The sequence below is a fragment of the Lipophrys pholis genome (assembly GCF_963383615.2).
Source record: "Lipophrys pholis genome assembly, chromosome: 8".
In the NCBI taxonomy this organism is placed as follows: domain Eukaryota; kingdom Metazoa; phylum Chordata; class Actinopteri; order Blenniiformes; family Blenniidae; genus Lipophrys; species Lipophrys pholis.
The window spans coordinates 27,614,606-27,624,919 of record NC_137630.1 but is presented as its reverse complement, the minus strand read 5'-3'; the positions used below and the strand labels follow the sequence as shown (position 1 = coordinate 27,624,919).

The 10,314-nt window shown below is 40.7% G+C and overlaps 1 protein-coding gene across 4 annotated transcripts; it reads right to left on the bottom strand.

Annotated features, from left to right (window-relative positions):
- Nucleotides 1-640: 640 nt before the first annotated feature.
- On the bottom strand, nt 641-7,381 carry tspy (testis specific protein Y-linked). Of its 4 annotated transcripts, none has more exons than XM_080469728.1 (8): nt 5,963-7,381; nt 5,794-5,871; nt 5,604-5,706; nt 3,742-3,896; nt 3,059-3,135; nt 2,753-2,943; nt 2,468-2,515; nt 641-2,273 (listed from the first exon to the last, which is right to left on the bottom strand). In XM_080469728.1, exons 1-8 carry the CDS (start codon nt 6,917-6,919, stop codon nt 2,215-2,217), a joined length of 1,668 nt encoding a protein of 555 aa, XP_080325854.1. In that variant the 5' UTR covers nt 6,920-7,381; the 3' UTR covers nt 641-2,214. The 4 variants fall into 4 exon arrangements, with proteins under 4 accessions (XP_080325854.1, XP_080325852.1, XP_080325853.1 ...); XM_080469726.1 differs by having other exon boundaries at nt 5,595-5,706; nt 5,963-7,365; XM_080469727.1 differs by having other exon boundaries at nt 2,753-2,940; nt 5,595-5,706; nt 5,963-7,328.
- Between the last annotated feature and the right edge of the window lie 2,933 nt (nt 7,382-10,314).

Sequence of the window (10,314 nt, the reverse complement as noted above, 5' to 3'; positions counted from 1 at the left end):
CCAGCCTCCCAAACTCTCAGTTTTATGTTTTTCACCTCATAAAATATTAATAACAGGAGGTGGAGTCGAACTTAACTCTTCTCAAGCTAGTTGGATGTTTTTAATACATTTTCTTTCGCAATTTCTTCTGCAATAACCTCAGTTCCACTATGATCAGGAGAACAGTTTGACGTTAAACTCATTAAGGAAGGCCACCTAACATCCTGAAATAAAAAAACTTTTCTCCAAAGTTTCATTTTCAGAAACAGCAAATGTGCATCTAAAATAATGCATAACTAATACAAAACTAAGTTTCAAACATTTTCAAATGTGTAGTAATTATGACAAGCGATTTTCATAAATACTGTAGTTTTTTTAAATTTATGTCTGCGTTGTAATTTATAAAAAAAAACACTAAACCAAATTGGATTGAATAATTTTAATTAAAAAAATTAAAAGATGTATTTCGCCTTGACTTAATTTCCCAATTTTTTAAGCTTTTATGCTATACAAAGTGTCATGCATGTTTATTTGAATTTAAAGCCAATAAACAAGACACGAGCTGGTGAGTTGAACAAACCTGATTCATGTTTGTGAAACGAAAACGTGTGAGGATGTTAAAAGTTCACCAAACATACTGAAATCATCAGAGGGAGCGAAATGAAACAACTGTCTATTTTATTAGGTTGGAGTCAAAAGGTGGACATTAATTTTTAAGCAAATCAAATCAACAAAACCAGAGGCTATTTTGTAACTACAGTGTTCTATAAAACACAGCACACAAAATATAACTTTCTGAACATGTTTTATGAAAAAAAAACAAAAAAAAACAACAAACCTTCCAGATTTATCGGAATAAATTCATCCATGGGTTAAACACGTATTGCCTTATCCAAAAGACAACACTTAAGTATTATTTACAGGTTCATTGCTAAGAAAAGTAAGCAAATACAAATACTAGATTTATTACAGTGCACCCCATGATGGCGCTGTGAATTTAGCATTTACTGACACTGTGCACAGCAAATTATGTCTTCTACAGTCGTAAGTAATCATCCTGCCGTACGTTTCGTGCTCACGGGCATGCCATAATGGACGCGTAGAAAACCAAAATAAATACAATAGTTTGAAGAAGAGAACACAAATCTGAACATAAAAAAAAAAAAGAAAGAAGAAAAGACAAACTTAATTTTTCAGAGAACAAACTCAAATTAAGTTAAAATATAAAGAAAAGAAAAATACAAAAAGCACTACTTATTTATTGTCGGAGCGTATTACAAAAGTGTAAGAGTCACAGAAAAAGAAGAGCAAGTTACACAATGAGTCCAAACATCAGAGATGAATTACAGATCATTAACGGGGGCGTGAGGCCGGCGTGGAACGAGACGTGGAATAAAGGGGGGGGGGGGGGGACCACAGGAAGTCTATTAAAAACAAGAGCGGTTTTCTATTTACTACAGTAGAATACACATTTCTTTATAAACAACCAACAACAACCAGAGTGTGTAAATGTCTTCCAAAGTCAGTAAGGTTCTTGCAACACGACGATTACCACCATGATCATCCCTGAGAACAAATTTTGGTTCAGTACTCAGTGCATCTGAAGTGTACCGTCATCAATTGTAGATTTTTTTTTTAGGTTCTGAAAGCAGCCTCACTTTGGAATGCCAACTAATAATAATTATATTAATAATAATAATAACTCTTAAGGTTTATTCATTTTGAGGATAATTTTGAAATTAGAGCTTTAATGCCACAAAGCAGTGGTAGTTAAACTCTCACCTACATTTGTGCAGGTTTTTTTTTATTTATTTATCTATTTATTCTTTTCTGTTCCCATCACACAGAAGAACAACATTCGCAAGGATCGATGGACATTTTATGCCCAGGAACAAGTTTAAAAAAAAAAAAAAAAACATTTGGCAAATAGTAAATCATAAGAGTACATCAGAATACACAGTACCAACTGTATAAAATAGGGGAAACATGCTGCCTTGGCTTTTTCATTACAGTTAACCCTGATTTTAAATATTTTTGTGTATTTTAGATATAAAAACAAACAAAAAAAACAACCTAAAAGAGATATTCTGTGCATAACTGACTAACATCAGGAAGAATTCCATGTTTGTTCTGCTAGTCTTCGTCAACTAAACGTCCTCTTCATCTTCCTCGTCTCTGGTCCCTATGGTGACTTGACTTCTTCAGCATATGCATCCTTCTCATGCTCGTCTCCACTCAGGCCTCCTCCTCCTCCTCCTCCTCCTCTTCCTCCTCCTGGTCGCTGTCGTCGGAGCCTAGTCGAACAGACGGTGTGCTTACTAGGAATGGTTGCAACTCTCCTAAAAACCGGCGTTAAACCGGCCGAGTGCAGGAATCAAATGAATGAAGGTGGAACGTGTGAATGAGAGGGCGACCCCAGATATTCCCCGACGGTTTTTATAGTAATCATGGTACATTTGTAGCGCTGCTGTTGAGAGTGATGTCTTACCGTCAATCACAATTTCTCCACCATCATCCTCCTCCTCTGGGCTCTCATCTGAGGGGGAGATATTTCTTGTCTATTCAGTTTAGCCCGCATTACTCAGACATTTACACTTCAGCTACAACACAACCCGATGAACTCGGTGCTAAGAGGCGGCGGCGGCGGAAAATGTCGGATTTCACACACATTCACTTCGTTACAAGATTAAAATAGTTTTTTTTTTTTTTAAATCAACCTGGACACGTGGAACGTGTGTTTTGCAATGCGTGACATTTTCATCCCTCCACAAACCTGCACTCGGCGCTCTGTCCGCCTCTTCTTCCTCATCATCTTCTTCCTCCTCATCCCCCTCTTCCTCCCCTCTGCTCTGGCCTTGTTCGGCCTCGCCGGTGTCGTCGCCGGGCTCGTCGTCTGAATCGGATATCACGACGCAGTCGTCTCCGTTGCCGTTGTCGGCGGCGGCTCTGGTCCCGGTCCCACTACTGGAGAAGGAAAGGGGGAAAAAAAACAAACAACAACAAATCTTTCAGTAAATATAAACTATAATGTCGAGACATACGGTTGGAACATGAAGCGATGAAGCCGCGTTTCTTTTACCTGCCGTTCTCCCTCGGCTCCCACAGAGGAGTGAGGTAGTATCTGAGCGGGTCTCTGTACAGGTCGTCCTTAAGGATCTAAACACAAACACAAACGGTTGTTTGAGGGTAAATAAAGTCGACTTGAAGGTCCATGTTGTCAATAGGATTTCAAAGCACAATGCAGATTCGTGCTCACACTGAAGAACATGATCTCAATGTGCTTTTATAATAATAAAACAGGAAAACTATCTAATTAAAACTTAAATGTTGCAGCACTACAAGATATTAAAAGATAATCTGAGAAGAGTTTAGATTAAAACCTCTAATCCTTTGCACTTTTTCCTCAAGACTTGGTTTGATGACCTCAAAGCTTTAAGGAGAAGTGAAAAGTCTGACTCACTGAGATGGTTTCCTGACTTAAAAAAAGAAAAGTGTGCATGTCTTGATTATTTTAGGGAACATTTGAAACAAGCACAGCTCTGCAAACGTTCATTCAGGATGTAAAACCTTAGAAAAACACATCCTGCACATTGTGATGGGGATTAAAAATTGCCTAAAGGTACATGAGGTATTCTCCATAGTAACGCCCTACTGCCACAGGGAGGACGCTTTGCGACTTAAAAAAATTGATTTTCAAAACGAATCCATCTTGATTTTCCTGTTCGACGAACTCACAGACCATCATCATGCAGTCGTCGGTACCTGCGCTACATCGTCTTGTCCTGGGTTGCTGTGGTCACCGAACCAGTTGAAAAAAGTCTCGTAGACGCCCCGTGACGACTTCCTGGGTTCGCTGAGGGCCGTCAGGTTGTGTCCGCGATGCCACAGGATGGGGTTGGAGAACGACATCGGAGAGCCTGAAATCGAGCAGTATCACATTTTGATCCAGAATTTTGCTGGAAAAACGGGTTGATTTGAACTTTGCTGAGTCGTGAAAATGTTTCTTTGAAGTTGACGTTAGTTATATAAACTAACTGTTTACATGCACATGTGTAATCTGGTTTATAGCGTTCTCTTACAACTGTGCAAAGAGAACGGCAGATAAAAAACATGACATGCAGAAGAAAGTCAGAGACTTCTAGAGGGAAGAGGAGAAGAATTTCCTGGTAAAGTTGAAGTCTTTAAGTCAAACAAGACTATTTGAAATTGGCAATGAAATCTTAAGTCTTAAGTCAATACGTACATAAGCACATTAAACAAAATCTGATAATGAACTGGTCTAATGAATATTCTCATTCATCCAGGTCGACTGGATGATGAGGTCCAGTTGACCTCATTCGGATAATAAAACCAGGGTCTTTCGATTATCACCTTTTGAAAATTACACGTGATCATTGTCAGACAATTATCTGATGTTTTTTATGGTTGTGTCAACGGACCCATTTCCAGGGGTTAAAAATACTTTAAGGCGCAGGATAGTATGTATAATAATACATACATAATAAGCAGTATGTAATCACTGTAATGTCTCATCTGCCATCAGCCCAATTCAGTTTCTTTTGTTTATATAATAATAATAATAATAATAATAATAATAATAGTAATAAGGGAATTCAGCAATCGTGTCAACTGTTTCACACAGAAGTGTTGACATTTCCTCTCTTGCTGGATTGAGGTGAGATTTAAGTGAAGCACCACATCATTTTAGTGGTTTTATGACACAGGACAAGCTCGAGTTTGATGCCGACTTGGACACCAAGACAGACGTTATTAAATCTTTGAATGTGTTGATTGTCACACTGTGGTGCATGACCTCCCTCTAGTGGTACGTGACGGAAAAAAAAATGTTTTTAATCAAAATCAAAACTCTGAAAGTATATAAAACTTGAAATTCAATATGCTACAAATTTTTTTCTTCAAATTTTGAGTGAAAAAATGCTGTTAATCCTTGTGTTCTGATTTTCTGCATTTATGAGCAACAAAGAGGTTTTGCACTTTGTTTTGACAGGTTTATGTGCATGTTATAATGCTTTGTACAGTGTGGCAGGGGAATAAAAGTAATGACTACACCTCATAATAGGATTAAACGCGTCTGTAAACTGTCCATATCGATTTGGGTAATCTTCCACTATTGCACGGTCAGATTCAGCATAGTAGTGGTACTTTGAGAGCTCAACGTTTTCTCATGTGATACATACACTTTAAAATGTTTGAAATGACCTCTGTTTTAAACAAGAATACCTATTTAACAAATAGAGTGCCTCTATTGTCAGTGTCATCTGGTTCATGTTCAGTTATGTTGAAAACTAAAAAAAAATCTCTGACACGGTTGTAAACTTTTCACTACGTATAAGTAGTGAAAACTTTGAGTCGCCCCCTTTTTTCTCTTGTAACCTGTATATGCGTCATGTCACATCATTTCTACTGGTCAACCTATCTATTTTATGTTTGAAATAGTCGATAGTATGAAGGCACATGCCACCAAAGCCTGGTAACACAAAAAGCCCAAAACGAAACAACAGATCTGTAAATGTGAGAAGAAAAAAAGTAGTGAGGGAAACACTCTTGTAATGTACAATTTCTTAAAATGTCCCCAGTGCTACATTTCTTTTTACCTCCCATACCAAGGTGCAGCTCCTTCATGATGATGTTGTTCTGGAAGTACGGGTTTCGTCTGAAGTGGAAGCGAATCCTGTAGCCCAGTTTGTTATTCTTGAAAGACTCAATCTGGGAAAGAAATAAAAAAAAAAGCTCGGTTACTTCTGCCATTTGGATGCGAAAAAAATCCACACGAAAGCATGGAAGGGCCTTTACCTCGAGGTCTGTCATGTAACTAAGAGCATCTTCGTCAGTCTCGTCAATGTGAGCTGAGAGATGAGGGTGGTTCAACAGCTGTAATGTCAAAGTTAAGGAACAAACGGTTATAGTTTGAAATAAACAAAACACGGGAAGGACAAAGTGACACTTTTCATCCAAAGGATACAGCCGTCACCCAGAAGCCTGGGATGGTTTTTGTGATTGAGCTCCTCTGATCCAGATGTGGACGTCGCTGGCGGCTGATCTTCAGCTCCAGCCGCTGGTGAAGCCGGGCACTTTTCTTCTCGAGAGCCTCCAGCCTCATCTGTACTTGTGCTAACAGGGCCACCGACTGCCTCATCTCTGGGGCCATTTTCACAGAGACAATGGCACACTCCCCATCGTCATTGTCCTCGTTGTCTGACGGGAAAGAGGAGCTCGGCGTGGAGGAAGATCCAGACACGGACTCATCACCTTCGTCTGCTTCAGGCATCTCATCTGCATCCTCCCTGTCGGTGCTGTGCACAGATGTGGAGCTGTCTGCAGCTGCAGCCTGCGTTTTGGACCCTACTCTTGCAGACTGGTGGCCCCCACGCTGCTTGAATTTGCTCCCCTGTTTCCCATGCTTAGCCTTCTCGGATGAACAAGGAGTCTCTTGGCCGTCTTCTCCATCTCCTCCCGTCAGACTGGCGAGTGCTTCAGCAGCTGCTATGGCTGCAGAGTCGGACTGGTCCAGAGGAGTCGGGGGAACCCGCTGCTCCGGGCCCGCTGCCTTCTCCTTTGCACCGGCAGATTTCTGTGCATGAGAGGACTGTGGTTTGTCCGTGTCGCCAGCATGAGGCCCGTCGGCGGCGCTGGAGCTGTTGACGGGTTGAGCGCTGCTGCCGTCGGTCTTTTCCGAACCACGACCCGCTTGTGCGGCAGCGGCTGTCGCCTTGTCGCCGTCCTTCGCCTCGCCCTCACGTGCAGCCGCCTCTTTACTCTCGGCTTCGCTGTTTTTGCTTATGTCCCCCGTCTCATTCGACTCGTCACTCACTTTTGCGGACTTGGCCGGGACCGTGCAGTCCTCATCCCGCTCGGCTGGCGGGCAGCGTTTCCTCGATGCGGAGTCAGCGGACTGTTTGCGGTCCGTCAGCTCACTCATGCTAGCCAGCGAGCTAACGCGCTAAGGTAGCCCCGCGAGCTCTTACCGAATGAATCTGGATGCAAATCGTCCGCGTCGGTTGCACTGGCTCAAAAAAACAAACAAACCTGCGCTTGCCGTGTCGATGCTCGCGTCGAAGTGCAACCTACATTCTCAGTGAAGCCACAGCAGGAAGCAACTCTCGTGTTTCAACCGAGGCCTCGCGGAACGCCACAAATTAGCACGCTCGATGCTAACGCTAAGCTAGCCTCCGTTACCGAGTCCAGGTGTCCTCGTGGCGACGCGTGCGTCGCATTGCACCGAGTAAAATCCTAACGATGAAGGCGCAGCTCCAAATATCCAAATATCCCGGTGCTTCACCACCGGTGAGCGACAATACGCGTTGTTTATGCTAGTTTTTTAGGCTTGCATTATCCGTTAGCTTACTATCCGCGCAGCGACGTGATAGAAAAACAATGCGCTGATTGGCTGCGGCACGCCGCGCTAAAACGTCTCAGCCAATCAGCGGCAAGGGTGTGTTTGTACTGTGACGTGCCTGCGGCGGCGGCTGGATGCGGCGTCGTGAGATGACAGTGTAAACACAACTAATACTGTTCACATTACAACGCTTTCTAACAGACTCGATTAACCCTTTACTAGGTTGTGTTGTTGGGGTTGAATTATTTCTTAGAATGTTGCAGGCCAGATGTAGGTTTGATCCCAGCTGCCGCGTTTATTTTAAATGTAATATCATGCAAGAACAACAAAATCTGTTTCTGTGTCTTGTAACGGAACTACACGCTTTATATAAGGAACATTTTCAGCATGTTCTGAAGTGAGACAGTACATTTAGCAAAACTAGCACTGTTGATAGATTAAAAAATATATGTTTTAGAATAAATTGACATGAAACCAAGGAGCTGCACATTGGTGTAGAGGTTAATATTTTTACCTGATAGGAAGAATGGGTAGTTTGCATGTTCTTTCTCTGCAGGACTTTCTGGATACTAGTTATTTGCTCACACTGGAAATAGTGGTGAGCATGAATTGCCCTAAGATGTATGTGGCATGTTATGCATTTGTTTGATCTTTCTGGCTGTTTGTTTTTAGTTCATTTCTGATGTAGTTTATGTGTGACGGATGTTTTTTTTGAACTTTTGATTCATGCACTACTGAGCATGTACAGTTGTATGGTGTCATTTTGCCCCACATTAAGGATATGTATTAGTCTGAGTAACTTTCTGTGCAGAGTTTACATGTTTTCCCTCTTTTTAGTTCTTCTCTGGCTCTCTGGTTTCCTTCCATTGTCAAATATAGTGCATTTGGGGCTAACTAGTGACTATAATTTGCACCACGGTGTCAATATGAATGTGTACAACTGTCCTTTTCTATGTGTTAGACAAGTAACCTTTCCAATGTGTACCTTGTTCATGGCCTGATGACTTCAGACTACCAGATGTTTAATCCACATCACTTGAAATTAGAGACCCAACCGGACGTGGGGTAAAAGGATCAAATGAAATGCAACCTGATTTCAGATGCCAATGTGTTTCATTTGGTGGCAGAAGCAAAAGGTAGATGCCTGAAACATCTTATACTATCTGCTCTCAATCAGAAACCTCTCACATGTCCTCTTGGCAACAAGACATATTTAAGAGAATTAAAAAACATTTTGAGATGGGAAAAATTCATAGTGAAACAAGTGATCCAGTACATAAAAATTGTTTTAATTTTAAATTACATTTTTAAACAGCTACCTCTTTTACACTCTTAATAGTGGCCCCTGCCCCCATCCATTTATGTAAATGGATGTTGCATTCCAGCTCACTCCCTCAAAAATGATCATTTAAGCTGAAATTAATATTTGTAGATGATCTCCAGGAAAACTGAACATCATTACATTTGTGAAATCAGAATTTATGGCAGAGTGTTGTGATGTACTGCATCACATGTTTAAAGTGTTCGTAACAGAGTTCTCAGAGTATTTTCTTTGTCACGTGTTTGAACAAAGGACTACCAAGCACACACACAGTGATGTAATGGCTTGTGCTTTAGGCCCACAGTTACCTGTGTTTCAATTCCAGTCCAGGACCTGTTTGTGGAGTTTGGATATTCTCCCCTTGCCTGGGTTTCCTTCCACAGTCTCAAACATGCACTTCAGGTCATCTGTTTATTGTAAATTAACCGTAGTTGTGATTGTGAACGTGTGCAATCGTCTGTCTGTTTAATGTGTAACCTGCCTTCACTTATATATAACTAGTTAACTGGGATTGGCTTCTGCGCTTCTTGACCCTAAATTAGATAAAGTGGTGTAGAAGATGGATGGGTGGATGATGCCACTAAGCATGCATTATGTGAGAATCATGTATACAGAAAGAAGCAAAAAAAAAACCCACAGCAAATGGAGTCTTGAAGAAATCCTCCATGTAAGAAAATACAACCGTGTATTTTTACATTTTAACTGCTTTTTTTTTTTACCAGGGGTTGAAATAGCAAATTGCATACATTTGTGTTACTATAATTCATTTGTATTTTGAACATTTGTTTTTAATAAGATAAGTTTATAAACTACTTTTAAAATACTGAGACTGCTCGGAATGAGAATTTCTTTTTCATCCACGTTTTGTAGCCAATATGCTTTTATTCCATGAAGTTGCTATTTTAAATCCACATTTGTTCTCCATGCAAATATACACGCCGTTTTCTACACTGAGGAATGTACTTTGAAGTAGATATTTCACACTGCGAAATGAAACAGAATATCTACTTTGACCTGCAAATGAATGCTGTCAACTGTGCTTTACACTCTGTTCATTTTAACAAACGTGCTTTTACATGTAGGAGTGAAATTTAACCAATTGTTCAATTTCCATTGCTCCTCTGGAATGTGTAAGGGAAGATAGGGGAAATTAGTAATTAATCACAGATGGCTACAGACTGCAGGCTTCACCTGCAGGAATTGGCTGAGGTGACAAGTTAATTATCTGCAGGAAGTGAACTGTGGCAGGTTTACCACTTTTCTGCTTGAGCAGGTTAATATAAATAATAGAAAGCAAAGGAGATTTTTATCTAATCATTATACTAGGTGTGTTAACTCCCATCTAGAATATCCTCCTGGAAAGGCAAGTCCCTATAAAAACCCACATATTCTAAAATGTTTATGCTGGGATCAGTTTTACTGGAGTGTTCTTTTAAATAGGGGATCGTTGAAGGTTACAGCTGAAATACTGCGTAATACAATGACATCTGTTCACACACAGGAAGGTGCTGGATGACTAAACTTTCATCAGGGCGCTATAATCGAACTGCAGCAACAGTAAACAAATGTGACCTATAATAAAAAAGAAGCCTGTGATAAATAGGCTGCCAGCAGAGGTGCTTGGAGTCTCTCCCAGGAAGAAGGAAGAAAAAAAGAT